The 14,463-nt window shown below is 43.3% G+C and overlaps 2 protein-coding genes across 2 annotated transcripts in view; one reads left to right on the top strand and one right to left on the bottom strand.

Annotated features, from left to right (window-relative positions):
- The window catches only part of LOC120053666 (FYVE and coiled-coil domain-containing protein 1-like), a 47,354-nt gene extending 40,974 nt beyond the window's left edge, over positions 1–6,380 (bottom strand). Inside the window, exons 1-2 of the mRNA XM_039000838.1 lie at positions 6,326–6,380; positions 448–548 (exon numbers count right to left, since the gene is read on the bottom strand). Coding sequence (XP_038856766.1) covers positions 448–502 — 55 coding nt within the window. The 5' untranslated portion in view covers positions 503–548; positions 6,326–6,380. The remainder of the gene's footprint in view (positions 1–447; positions 549–6,325) is intronic.
- Positions 6,381–13,058: 6,678 nt separating this feature from the next.
- Positions 13,059–14,171, top strand: LOC120053885 (chemokine XC receptor 1-like). The gene has a single exon (XM_039001170.1). The coding sequence runs from the start codon at positions 13,059–13,061 to the stop codon at positions 14,079–14,081; it is 1,023 nt and encodes a 340-aa protein (XP_038857098.1). The 3' UTR covers positions 14,082–14,171.
- The last annotated feature ends 292 nt before the right edge of the window (positions 14,172–14,463 follow it).

Raw genomic sequence — 14,463 nt, forward strand, 5'->3', positions numbered from 1 at the left:
AACAGGAAAGACACCCGTGACGGGTGCACCCTGAGGCTAAGCACCCCCTCTCTCTCTCGCTGCATGCTGACAGGGCCTCTCTGTCGCCCCAGCCACACCCTGGGGGGTACACCCCGAGGACTGGGGGAGAGGGTCGGCTCCATGATGTCGTCCCAATGAGGAGACCGGACAACCAATGTGTGGAAAGAAATGCTGTCAGGCTTGAAGCCGAGGCCAAGCCAGTTACATCTAGGCCACTGTAACCCTTCTGTCACTTTCTCTACCTCTGTGATCCTACTCTCTTTCTATCTTTCTCTCCCTCTCTGACTCTCGATGTCAGCCGACAGTGGCGGTCTACCCCTGTAACTATCACACAGGCCCGCACGCACGCACTGGTTGTTACAAAGGGACCGACACGCGAGAAGTCACACGCAGTCACGCACACAAAAACACACAATGGCAGTGTACCATGCAGATCTCTGATAATCCTCTGAAGCTGGCTCTCCCCCACACCGCCGGCCATGGTCCGACTGGCTCTATGGCAACCAGGTCACGGGGTGATAAACAGTCTGCTGAATCAGAGAATCAGATGGACAGTCAGGAACAAAAGACAAGCATGTACTGACACACACGCACGCAGCGGGCGGACTGGGACCAAAAATCTACCCCCATTATTAGCTACATAATGATCATTTAGACAAGTTAGACAATCCGACTGGGATAAAAATGGATCAGCCCAACATCTCAGTACTACATCCCTTTCACATTCTGTCTGTCAATCACTCACTATATCACACACACACACACACACACACACACACACACACACACACACACATGCATGCATGCAAACACACACATACAGTCAAACACACACATACACTTTCATTACACATTTCTAAGCACCGCTGGAGAACATGCTGTGTTTCCCAACTTGTGGTTTGAACTCCACCTACCTTGGTCGTGGCTAAAAATTTGAAATATTTGATGCTGGTACATAAGCCTGTGAGCTCAGTGTTACCTCAAGACAAGTCTGAGAAAGAAATAGATGAGCTTTCTATGAGTTCTACAGGGATCTCACTTTTAGAATATGGTATTCTTGGATTCTGAATATGGTATTCTTGGATTCTGAATATGGTGTTCTTGGATTCTGAATATGGTGTTCTTGGATTCTGAATATGGTGTTCTTGGATTCTGAATATGGTGTTCTTGGATTCTGAATATGGTGTTCTTGGATTCTGAATATGGTGTTCTTGGATTCTGAATATGGTGTTCTTGGCTGTCTGGTTGCATAGAGATCACCCTCTGCGGGGCCAGAACAAACAGATGCACCTGGTTTTCATGGGAAATGGAAAGAGATCCTGTGACGCAACTTTCACATTTGGACGTTAACAACAAAGATTGTACAGTATGAAGATAGGCAGAAACTGCTTCTCCAGTAGAAATCCCTGATCACACTTGTAGGTGAACGTCATGACGACGTTGGCTAGCTAAGCTCATGCGTAGAAACACGTCAGCGGGTTTAATGGTCATCTCACACTGAACCGCGCATGTGCAGGCCGTCAAATCAAAAGCACTTCTTCAATATAAAGATGTTTTGGACAAAAATGAAAGAGTGTCAGTTTGTCACTTTCACGAGGTTGGAGTATTAAGATGTTCAACTAGTTAAGACATTGGCTCAAATCTAGGTCGTGCCTTTAGATTTCAAGAAAATTAACTAAGGAAGAATTTTTCACTTCTCTCATTGACTTCTCAAACTCCAAACCCCGGCCTGGTCTGCTTAGTCTGTTTCGCAAGTCCCGCCTCTGGTTTTTAGAAACGCTGTATTAACAAGGCGACACCAGGCAACACGCCACCTTAACATACTGACCACACCAGCTGCGTTGCGTGCGCGAGCGTGGCAAAATAAATGTACACATACATTACATGGCCAAAAGTATGTCACCTACTCGTCGAACATCTCATTCCAAAATCATGGGCATTAATATGGAGTTGTGCCCCCCTTTGCTGATATAAACAGCCACTCCTTTGGGAAGGCTTTCCACTAGATGTTGGAACATTGCTGCGGGGACTTGCTTCCATTCAGCCACAAGACCATTAGTGAGGTAGGGCACTGATGTTGGGCGATTAGGCCTGGCTAGCAGTCGGTGTTCCAATTCATCCCAAAGGTGTTTGATGGGATTGAGGTCAGGGCTCTGTGCAGGTCAGTCAAGTTCTTCCACACCGATTTCGACAAACCATTTCTGTATAGACCTCACTTTGTGCACGGGGGCACTGCACGGGGGCACTGCACGGGGGCATTGCACGGGGGCATTGCACGGGGGCACTGCACGGGGGCATTGAACAGGGGCATTGCACGGGGGCATTGCACGGGGGCATTGGGGTGGCAGGTAGCCTAGTGGTTAGAGCGTGGGCCAGTAAATGAAAGGTTGCTGGATCAAATCCCTGAGCTGACAAGGTAAAAATCTGTCGTTCGACCCCTGAACAAGGCAGTTAACCCACTGTTCCCTAACTTGCCTAGTTAAATAATGGTTAAATAAATAAAAAGCTATTACATTGTTATGTTGAAAGAGGAACGGGCCTTCCCCAAACTGTTGCCACAAAGTTGGAAGCATAGAATAGTCTAGAATGTCATGGTATGCTGTAGCGTTAAGATTTCCCTTCACTGGAACTAAGGGGCCTAGCTCGAACCATGAAAAACAGCCCCAGGCCATTATTCCTCATCCACCAAACTTTACAGTTGGCACTATGCATTGGGGCAGGTAAAATAACAACCCAATGTTTATATCACAGGACAAATTAGCTGGCAACAGCAAGCTAGCTATCTAAATGTCCATGAATGTCTCATGTGTTTCTACCTGTCCCCAAATGAATATAGTTGGTTCAGAGTTTGTTTTGATATTTCAACCTGCATGTCCTGATCTCATCCTGTGTGGATCAACATGGCGCACGCGCACGCACATGCCCAGTGTAGTCAGCATGTAACTCCTCCTCCACATTTACTGGATTGGTTCTCCAGTGCAGAAGATAACTTTCCCCAACAGGGCCATAAAAAATGAAACTCTGCTCAGGCATTTCTGTTATGCCTGCTACGTTACATGCTGACTAAACTGGGCACGTGCATGCGTCCACGTGCACCATCACGCACATGTTGATTTTGTCCATCCACACCAAACGCGATCTAGGCACGCAGATTGAAATATCAAAACGAACTCAGAACCAACTATATTAATTTGGGGACAGGTCGAAACGCATGAAACATTCATGGACATTTAGCTAGCTAGCTTGCTGTTGCTAGCTAATATGTCCTGGGATATAAACATTGGGTTGTTTTTTTACCTGAAATGCACAAGGTCCTTTTTTTCTGGAACTTTGTAGAATTTTGACCCATTTTGAGATAAAAGGTGAAACCTAGTTAGTTTCTAGTAATCTCTCCTCCTTCAGTCTTCTTCTTCTGTGGACTTAATATGGCAGTTGGCAACCAACTTTAAGGTGCATTACCACCACCAACTGGACTTGCCAAATTCTATTTTAGCGCCTGGCTACTCAGACACCCGTTGACGCGTGCGAGCGTTTTGGATGAAATTATTGAATAACATGTATGTGTACATTTATTTTGCAACGTTCTTTCAGGCAACGCAGGTGGTGTGGTCAGCATGTTAGGTTACATAGAGATTTTTCCATTTACCACAGCTTCCATTGCCTCACCTATCATTTACTGTACTGAGAGTTTTGCTTAGTCTTATCTACGATAGGTGAAGTGGATATTATTAGGTTGGCACTCAGGCTACAAAGGCAAATATGTCTATAAAATATGCAGGCTGACCGTTAGGCATACTGCAAATTCGAAAATACCATATTCTTAATTCAGCTGTGACTGTCTTTTATTTTGGTTCTTCCTTTCTTATTTATCAACATTCTTTCTCTCTCTATCTATCTTAGCCTAGTAACGTAGTTTAACATGATGGGTGCAAATGTGCACTGTATTACATACAGTTGAAGTCGGAAGTTTACATACACTTAGGTTGGAGTCATTAAAACTCGTTTTACAACCACTACAAAAATGTCTTGTTAACAAACTATAGTTTTGGTAAGTCGGTTAGGACATCTACTTTGTGCATGACACAAGTAATTTTCTAACAATTGTTTACAGACAGATTATTTCACTTATAATTCACTGTATCACAATTCCAGTGGGTCAGAAGTTTAATTAGACTAAGTTGTCTGTGCCTTGAAACAGCTTGGAAAATTTCAGAAAATGATGTCATGGCTTTAGAAGTTTCTGATAGGCTAATTGACATCATTTGAGTCAATTGGAGGTGTACCTGTTGATGTATTTCAAGGCCTACCTTCAAACTCAGTGCTTCTTTGCTTGACATCGTGGGAAAATCAAAAGAAATCAACCAAGAAAATCAGCCAGTCTACAAATAATTGTAGAATTCCACAAATCTGGTTCATCCTTGGGAGCAATTTCCAAACGCCTGAAGGAACCACGTTCATCTGTACAATCAATAGCACGCAAGTATAAACACCATTGGACCACACAGCCTCATACCGCCAAGGAAGGAGACGCGTTCTGTCTCCTAGAGATGAATGTACTTTGGTGCGAAAAGTGCAAATCAATCCCAGAACAACAGCAAAGGACCTTGTGAAGATGCTGGAGGAAACAGGTACAAAAGTATCTATATCCACAGTAAAACGAGTCCTATATCGACATAACCTGGGAGGCCGCTCAGTAAGGAAGAAGCCACTACTCCAAAACCGCCATAAAAAAGCCAGACTACGGTTTGCAACTGCACGTGGGGAAAAAGATCTTACTTTTTGGAGAAATGTCGTCTGGTCCGATGAAACAAAAATAAAACTGTTTGGCAATAATGACCATCGTTATGTTTGGAGGAAAAAGGGGAGGCTTGCAAGTCGAAGAACACCATGCCAAACGTGAAGCACGGGGGTGGCAGCATCATGTTGTGGGGGTGCTTTGCTGCAGGAGGGACTGGTGCACTTCACAAAATAGATGGCATCATGAGGCAGGAAAATGATGTGGATATATTGAAGCAACATCTCAAGACATCAGTCAGGAAGTTAAAGCTTGGTCGCAAATGAGTCTTCCAAATGGACAATGACCCCAAGCATACTTCCAAAGTTGTGGCAAAATGGCTTAAGGACAACGAAGTCAAGGTATTGGAGTGGCCATCACAAAGCCCCGACCTCAATCCTGTAGAACATTTGTGGGCAGAACTGAAAAAGTTACACCAGCTCTGTCAGGAGGAATTGGCCAAAATTCACCCAAATTATTGTGGGAAGCTTGCGGAAGGCTGCCCTAAACATTTGACCCAAGTTAAACAATTTAAAGGGAATGCCACCAAATAATAATTGAGTGTATGTAAACTTTTGACCCACTGGGAATGTGATGAAAGAAATAAAAGCTGAAATAAATAATTATCTCTACTATTATTCTGACATTTCACATTCTTAAAATAAAGTGATGATCCTAACTGACCTAAGACAGGGAATTTTTACTAGGATTAAATGTCAGGAATTGTGAAAAACTCAGTTTAAATGTATTTGACAAAGGTTTATGTAAACTTCCGACTTCAACTGTATATTGCATAGTTGTATCCTCTGAGTGGAACAGACTGTATTGTGGCTGCAACAAGAACGCGATCATTGAAAACTGTTGCGTAAGAACAGGGTAATGTCTAACTATCAATCCCCGGAAGGCGAAAACATTGTGCACTAGTCCTTTAAACATTTTACTTGTCGCTTAAAGTTGATTATGTTCGCACACAACAGGGTTTCATTCATGAGAAAATCTATCGATCGATTGTAATACGCGAGAGACTAACAAAGCTCCACTCAGACCGCGATGTTGCCAAAAGAGGAAGTGGGGAGGAACTGTAAACTAAGTGAAACTATTCCTACATTGTTGTATCGTTTTCTAATTGTTGGATAAGGGGAACCGATAAAAACTGGGAGCGGACTTATTATGGTTTGTATTTAAAAAGAACAAGCTGTCCAAACGTTACAAAAAATATAGACTGTACTTAATTCTTAACAGCTATTCAAATTAAAACACTAATTGTCAAAACATTTGACTCTAGACTACATTATGTTGCACAACACATTTGACTAAAACCCTAAATAAAATGGTCTGTAAATGGGCTGGTATGTCCACATCGCCAATAATGTTGTTATTATCTGACTATATCCAGTGACAGTCTGTCCTTGGCATGTATATAGCCCTAAATCAGTTATTTCATTCTAAGTGAATGTACATAAAACACATTTATATTAATATAAACAAATAGACATTGATCATTTAAGAAAGAAAACTACTTAAACGTACGTTAAACTGCGTGATCCATGAAAATCCAGATAGTTTACATCCACACACAATCTTGCTATGTATGGGGCGGCAACAATAACTGGATTGACAAGTAGGTCAACCACTTACAATGCGAGAATGAGGACAAGGGCAGGGTTTCCACTAGTTACCACAGCCACAAAGTAAAAATTGGCTATAGGCCTATCGTTATTTTTTTTAGCTTTTTGGTATTCATTTAAAGTTACTGTTAGACATAAACTTAGCAGTGTGGTTAAGGTTAAGGTTTGCGGTTAGGGATAGGTTTAAAATCAGATTTTAAGAAGATAAATTGTAGAAATAGGCGGTGTGTATGACTTTGTGGCTGGGGTAATTAGTGACGACCCAAGGGCAGAGGACTCGGTATGTATAGTTTGGTTGTAGAGTATTACAAGGTAAATAGTAAAATCGTGTGGGGTGATTAATGTAGGACTGGTTTATTTCTCAGGACTACCACACCCCACTCGGGCATGATTTGTAAGAAAATAGGCTTTTAGCCAGAGCTGCACAGGTGAAGAGAAAGTGTTTACTTCTACCCAACATCTGCCCGTGAAAATATGACCACGAAGTGGGTTGAAACCTGGTCTCAGAGCATTTCGTATTCTATAGGTAAATCCGAGACGCTCCATTTATACTGAACAAAAATATAAACGTGTAACAGTATAACTTTAAACCGTCCCCTCGCCCCGACACGGGCGCGAACCAGGGACCCTCTGCACACATCAACAACAGTCACCCACGAAGCGTCGTTACCCATCGCTCCACAAAAGCCGCGGCCCTTGCAGAGCAAGGGGCAACACTACTTGTAGGTTTCAGAGCAAGTGACGTAACTGATTGAAACGCTAGTAGCGCGTACCCGCTAATTAGCTAGCCATTTCACATCCGTTACACTCACCCCCCTTTCAACCTCCTCCTTTTCCGCAGCAACCAGTGATCCGGGTCAACAGCATCAATGTAACAGTATAACTTTAAACCGTCCCCTCGCCCCGACACGGGCGCGAACCAGGGACCTTCTGCACACATCAACAACGGTCGCCCACGAAGCATCGTTACCCATCGCGCCACAAAGGCCGTGGCCCTTGCAGAGCAAGGGGCAACACTACTTGTAGGTTTCAGAGCAAGTGACGTAACTGATTGAAACGCTAGTAGCGCGTGCCCGCTAACTAGCTAGCCATTTCACATCCGTTACAAACGCAACATGTAAAGTGTTGGTCCCATGTTTCATGAGCTGAAAATAAGAGATCCCAGAAATGTTCCATATGCACAAAAAGCTTATTTTTCTACAATGTTGTGAACAAATTTGTTTACTATCAAATCAAAATGTATTTGTCACATACACATGGTTAGCAGATGTGAATGCGAGTATAGCGAAATGCTTGTGCTTCTAGTTCCGACCATGTAGTAATATCTAACAAGTAATCTTGTCACGCCCTGACCTTAGTTAATTTTTTATGTCTCTATTTTGGTTTGGTCGGGGCGTGAGTTGGGGTGGGCATTCTATGTTTTCATTCTATGTTTTATTTTCTATGTGTTTGGCCTGGTATGGTTCCCAATCAGAGGCAGCTGTCTATTGTTGTCTCTGATTGAGAACCATACTTAGGTAGCCTTTTCCCACCTGGTGTTTGTGGGTAGTTGTTTTCTGTTGTGTGTCTGCACCAGCCAGAACTGTTTCGGTCGTTCTCTTTGTTAATTTTGTTACTTCAGTGTTCATTTAATAAATATGGACACGTACCACGCTGCACCTTGGTCCTCTCCTTCCAACAGCCGTTACAAATCTAACCTAACAATTTCACAACAGCTACCTGCATAGGCAAGCTGCAGTATATACAGTATATACATATGAGATGAGTAATGTAGGGTATGTAAACATTATATAAAGTGGCATTGTTTAAAGTGGCAAGTGATACATTTATTACATACATGTTTCATTATTAAAGTGGCTAGAGATGTTCGTAGCAGCCACTCAATGTTAGTGATGGCTGTTTAACAGTCTGATGGCCTTGAGATAGAAGCTGTTTTTCAGTCTCTCGGTCCCCGCTTTGATGCACCTGTACTGACCTCGCATTCTGGATGATAGCGGGATGAACAGGCAGTGGCTCGGGTGGTTGATGTCCTTGATGATCTTTTTGGCCTTCCTGTGACATCGGGTGGTGTAGGTGTCCTGGAGGGCAGGTAGTTTGCCCCCGGTGATGCGTTGTGCAGACCTTACTACCCTCTGGAGAGCCTTACGGTTGTGGGTGGAGCAGTTGCCGTACCAGGCGGTGATGCAGCCCGACAGGATGTGTGTTTTTTGGTGACAAGCCGAATTTCTTCAGCCTCCTGAGGTTGAAGAGGCGCTGCTGCTCCATCTTCACCACGCTGTCTGTGTGGGTGAACCATTTCAGTTTGTCCGTGATGTGTACGCCGAGGAACTTAAAACTTTCCACCTTCTCCACTACTGTCCCGTTGATGTGGATAGGGGGCTGCTCCCTCTGCTGTTTCCTGAAGTCCACGATCATCTCCTTTGTTTTGTTGACATTGAGTGTGAGGTTATTTTCCTGACACCACACTCCGAGGGCCCTCACCTCCTCCCTGTAGGTTGTCTCGTCGTTGTTGGTAATCAACCTACCACTGTAGCGTCGTCTGCAAACTTGATGATTGAGTTGGAGGCGTGCATGGCCACGCAGTCATGGGTGAACAGGGAGTACAGGAGAGGGCTGAGAACGCACCCTTGTGGGGCCCCAGTGTTGAGGATCAGCGGGGTGGAGATGTTGTTACCTACCCTCACCACCTGGGGGCGGCCCGTCAGGAAGTCCAGGACCCAATTGCACAGGGCGGGGTCGAGACCCAGGCTCTCGAGCTTAATGACGAGTTTGGAAGGTACTATGGTGTTAAATGCTGAGCTGTAGTCGATGAACAGCATTCTTACATAGGTATTCCTCTTGTCCAGATGGGTGTGCAGTGTGATTGCGATTGCGTCGTCTGTGGACCTATTGGGGTGGTAAGCAAATTGGAGTGGGTCTAAATTGGAGTGTCAGATAGGGTGGAGGTGATATGGTCCTTGACTAGTCTCTCAAAGCACTTCATGATGACGGAAGTGAGTGCTACGGGTCGATAGTCATTTAGCTCAGTTACCTTCGCTTTCTTGGGAACAGGAACAATGGTGGCCCTCTTGAAGCATGTGGGAACAGCAGACTGGGATAAGGATTGATTGAATATGTCCGTAAACACTCCAGCCAGCTAGTCTGCACATGGTCTGAGGACGCGGCTGGGGATGCCGTCTGGACCATGGATTGTTGGGTGTAAACTGCCATCTCAAATAACATTTTATTGGTCACATACATGTATTTAGCAGATGTTATTGCGGGTGTAACGAAATGCTTGCGCTTCTAGCTCCGACAGTGCAGTAATATCTAACAGTTTCACAACATATACCCAAAATACACGTAAATCTAAGTAAGGAATGGATTAAGAATAGATATACATATATGTCAGAGTGGCATTGGACTAAGATACAGTGGCATAGTATAGAGGACAGTACATACATATGAGATGGGTAATACAATATTTACAAACAATTAAAGTGACTAAGATATCGTAGAATAGTATAGAGTACAGTTTACACATATGAGATGAGTAATGCAAGACATGGAGACATTATTAAAGTGGCTAGTGTTTAATTTCCTTAAAGTGGCCAGTGATTCCTTAGCCACTGTATTGATGGGATTTTAGTTTCTGGTGGAAGCCACTTTTCCACTGTGACACGCAAGTCCTCAACTGATATAGCAAAAGGTAAGTACAAGTATTCCCTATGTCTGTGATCGTTGACCTAAGCTGTGTATTCGTTAAAATACTTCTGTACTTCATCCCAAAAGGGCTGGAATGAGGATTGTGGTTTGCCATTCAGCTTCCTTAAATCCATGATCAGGTCTGGGTCATCACCATCAAGGAGGAATAAGGATACTCTCTCATCAAGTAGGCCCTGTTCATCATCGTTTGCTGACCTCTTGTCGTCTGTTAGAAACTGATACATTTCTCTCAGGATGTCGCTGTTCACTATGGCAGCATGTGCATATTTTTGTTTTCTTGAGTAAGGCAGCTCCAAAATGCAGGTGTTTCAGCATAGCTCAGTGCTTTCTGTGGTGGTGGGGCAAGCCAGCAGAAAATACAGAGCGCCTAAGGGTAGACCTCAAAGTCTAGACCCTTGGGTGCTGTCATAGAGTTACATTAGAAGTGCCCATCCAAGAAGGCTCAAGGTCATTGGCCACAGATAATATTACGTCAAATCACGCTATATCTACAGTATCTTTGATTGGACTGTCAATATCATACTTTCAAAATCTTAGCTAGAAGTCATCATCATGAATCAAGTTGACAATCTACTGGCAAATCCTTTTAAATCCTTGTCATATGAAGAGAAATAATGAAGAGAAATTATAGATAAAACGTATCGATGCTCAACGGCCATTGGACATAAACATTACACAACAAGTTGGAAATCGCAAATTCAACAATGAGTGGTTTGGAATGAATCAGTGACTAACCAAGCATTGCAAAGCAATCATTAGCCTGCTATTCAGTGGAGTGGCTGTGTGGTACCAAGTCTAAGATTAAGGGTCTCTTTTCATAGTTTAGAATTATAAACATTCAACATTGCACATGCTATCAATGAAGCATGATTTGTGCTGTGCTCAAAACAACTTAACTTGGAACTGCAAAATCTGACTTAAGTGAGTTCAAGACAACTGGGAACTCGGGAAAAATGAGCTACGACTCGGAAAATACGTTTTGAACTTTCATCCAACTCGGAATTGTAAATTCGGGAACTCGGGCCTCTTTCTAGAGTTACGATCTGAAGATCACTGACGTCATCATGATTTAACCTTTTTTTTCTCGAGTTCCCAGTTGCCTTGAAAGCCCCATAAATCCAGAGAATGTCAGACTTTGATGACAAAGTTTGATTACAAAATTTGCCCACGAAGGACCGCCGTGTCACCTTCCTGTTCAAGTAAACACAGCACAACAAGGTGTCCAAAACTGTCTTGTATGCTGCTGCATAAATGATGTAATATGCCAGGGAGATATGTATGCTATAGCTAATAAAATAATACTAAGTGTATGCTGTGTAGTAAGCTGTTAGTAGCCCATGTGCCTCACCCTAATCATTTGGTCTATATTCACCTCTTAATTTTGACTACTCTTCTGACTTGGTGTGCTAATGTAGCCTATTACCTGTTTTTGAGAAATGTAATCATCAAATATTGTAAGAGCTTTCATTGACTGCTTATATGCACCCTTTATTTATCCTACGGTTCTGACTTGGTGTACAGGGAGAACACTGTAAGAACACCCGTGTTCTGAATTCTGTCTCTGTACATAGTTATTGACTACGTCCGTCCTAGCTCGCACATGAATGTCTTAATCGAAATTACTGATTGCCTCTTATCCACTTGTCGCCCCATTATGCCATAGTTTGTAGAAACCACATTTGTTTAAGCAAGTCACCCATATCAGCTATGTTTTTTTTAAGGCAGTAAATGAGGCTGAATGACCTGTTTTGCTGCCAGACAAGGCTCTGCTGATAGCCAGGTGTAGCAGTGGTAGGGTGTTGGGCTTGCTGTTGGGACTCTGCTATTGGGAAAGCTTTATTTATGCCCTAACAGTTTGTGGGCACCGTTTGTCACCGTTATAGTGCAATTAATATATTGTTTAGTGCTGTGTAGTGGCTTTGCTGGCATAAATCCCCCCCCCCCCCCACCACCACCACCACCACCAAGATTTACAGGCTAAAATCGCCACTGCAGCTGACACACTTAGATTTCATCAATAATTTTGACTTCAATTTGGTTGTCCAAAATACTAATCAGCCTGCACTGCCTCTTTGCTGATTAATGCCCTGATCTCTGGCCAGTCCATTTGTTCAATGACATTGTTGTTTCATCTATGAATCGCTTCTAATAAAAAAAAATGATGCATTAACCATTAACTGTTAATTTAACCGACTGTTTGTTTATAATGAGGGACGTCCTACGTTTTAATCTGGACACATAAACAGTAGGAATTTGCGCTGGTTTCAGATGAGGGAGAAATGAAACATCTGCACGTCGCCTGCAGATGCGAGGGTGTGCGTTTCACTGTCCAATCCAAGACTCGAACATGATCTGAGCGCTTGATCTGTGGGGTTTGGTCTCTTGCTCATCAACTTGAGAAAGCCGACAGTGCATTATAAAGGGAGAGCGGACAGTTCATTACAACCAAAGCGCCGCATATATTGGCCCAAAAATAACAAATCGGATTTATTTTTTTCGGCCTTACACTGGAGCTGTAGAGGAAGAGATACGTTATGGGGGGTGTTTATAACAGAGATGCAGTACCTTACCTTCATCACAACTCCCCCGTCCTCATATCATTGTGTAGCCTAGCAGGGACAGTGAGGCCATCACGCTAAACCATTATGACGGGTACTACAGGTACGTTTGATTTGGTTAATAGTATAGTAAGCCAAATTCTTCAAACTTGATTCTAGAGTTAAACCTAAACAAAAATATAGAGCGAAAACAATATACAGTTTTTACATTTTAATTGTTGCAGTTTCAGGTGTTCACTTTTTTATGCCTTTTTATATTTCTGTAATTGTAAATTATTTGAATTGCTGCTTTAAAAACAGTGTATTGTGAATGAAGATGTGATGTAATTGATTTAATCTGCACTATTCACTTTTCAAGATTTCAGCCATGCCATGGGCGATATTGAAACCAACGGCACCGATTACGAATATGATGAGGATTATACAGACGAGGTCTGTGACAAGGCCGGCGTTGTCAAGTTTGGTTCCATCGCCACCCCTGCTTTCTTCTCTGTGGTGACTATCCTGAGTCTAGCGGGCAACATCCTGGTCCTGGTCATCCTTGCCAAGTACGAGAACCTCAAGTCTCTCACCAACATCTTCATCCTCAACTTGGCCCTATCTGACCTGGTTTTCACCTTTGGTCTGCCCTTCTGGGCAGCCTACCACATCTGGGGCTGGACCTTTAGCAGGATCCTCTGCAAGACCGTCACCTTTGTCTTCTACGCTGGCTTCTACAGCAGCGTTTTGTTCCTGACCATCATGACTATCCACCGCTACCTGGCCGTGGTGCATCCTCTGTCCGACCATGGTTCCCAAAGGGGCTGCTATGGGGTCACAGTCTCTCTCGTCATCTGGGTTGTTAGTTTTGGGGCGGCCGTCCCTGCTTTGATTTTCAGCTCTGTCCAAGAGAACCCCCATGAAGGAGACATCCATTTTTACTGTGAATACTGGGATCCGCTGTGGAAGAGAGTGGGCAGCTACCAACAGAACATCTTCTTCTTGGCTGCTTTTGCAGTGATCGGGTTCTGCTACGTGAGGATATTGAGGACAATCTTCAAGTCAAGGTCACACATGAGGAATCGAACCGTGAAGCTGATCTTCAGTCTAGTGGCAGTATTTTTCCTTGGCTGGGCGCCTTACAACGTGGTGATATTTCTGAGGTTGTTGCATGACTACTCCGTAGCACCTTTCAATACTTGTGAGGTCAGCACATGGCTTGACTATGGGTTCTATGTGTGTCGACTGATTGCTTTCTCCCACTGCTGTCTCAACCCTGTCTTCTACGCATTTGTTGGGATTAAGTTCAGAAATCACTTGAAGGTGATCTTGCTGAAGCTTTGCCATCGCCAAAGCACCATGGATACACAACAGATTAGATTACCTAACATATACTCGATGGGATCAATGTACTAGCGCAGGGGTCTTCAACCTTTTCTTGACCAGGGACCCACGCCAGGCAAACCGGCGACCCATCATATGTTAGCAAAAAAAGAAAATCACATCTTGTCAAATCAAAATCAAATCAAATTTATTGATCACATACACGTGTTTAGCAGATGTTATTGCAGGTGTAGCGAAATGCTTGTGCTTCTAGCTCTGACAGTGCAGTAATATCTAACAAGTAATATCTAACAGTTTCACAACATATACCCAAAATACACGTAAATATAAGTAAGGAATGGATTAAGATATAAATATATGTCAGAGCGGCATTGGACTAAGATACAGTGGCATAGTATAGAATACACTATATACATATGAGATGGGTGATGCAATATTTACACACAATTAAAGT

The sequence above is a fragment of the Salvelinus namaycush genome, chromosome 9 (genome assembly GCF_016432855.1).
Source record: "Salvelinus namaycush isolate Seneca chromosome 9, SaNama_1.0, whole genome shotgun sequence".
Taxonomy (NCBI): Eukaryota; Metazoa; Chordata; class Actinopteri; order Salmoniformes; family Salmonidae; genus Salvelinus; species Salvelinus namaycush.

Coding starts and splice junctions, on each gene's coding strand:
- LOC120053885 (XM_039001170.1), top strand. CDS start 13,059: ATGGGCGATATTGAAACCAACGGCACCGATTACGAATATGATGAGGAT.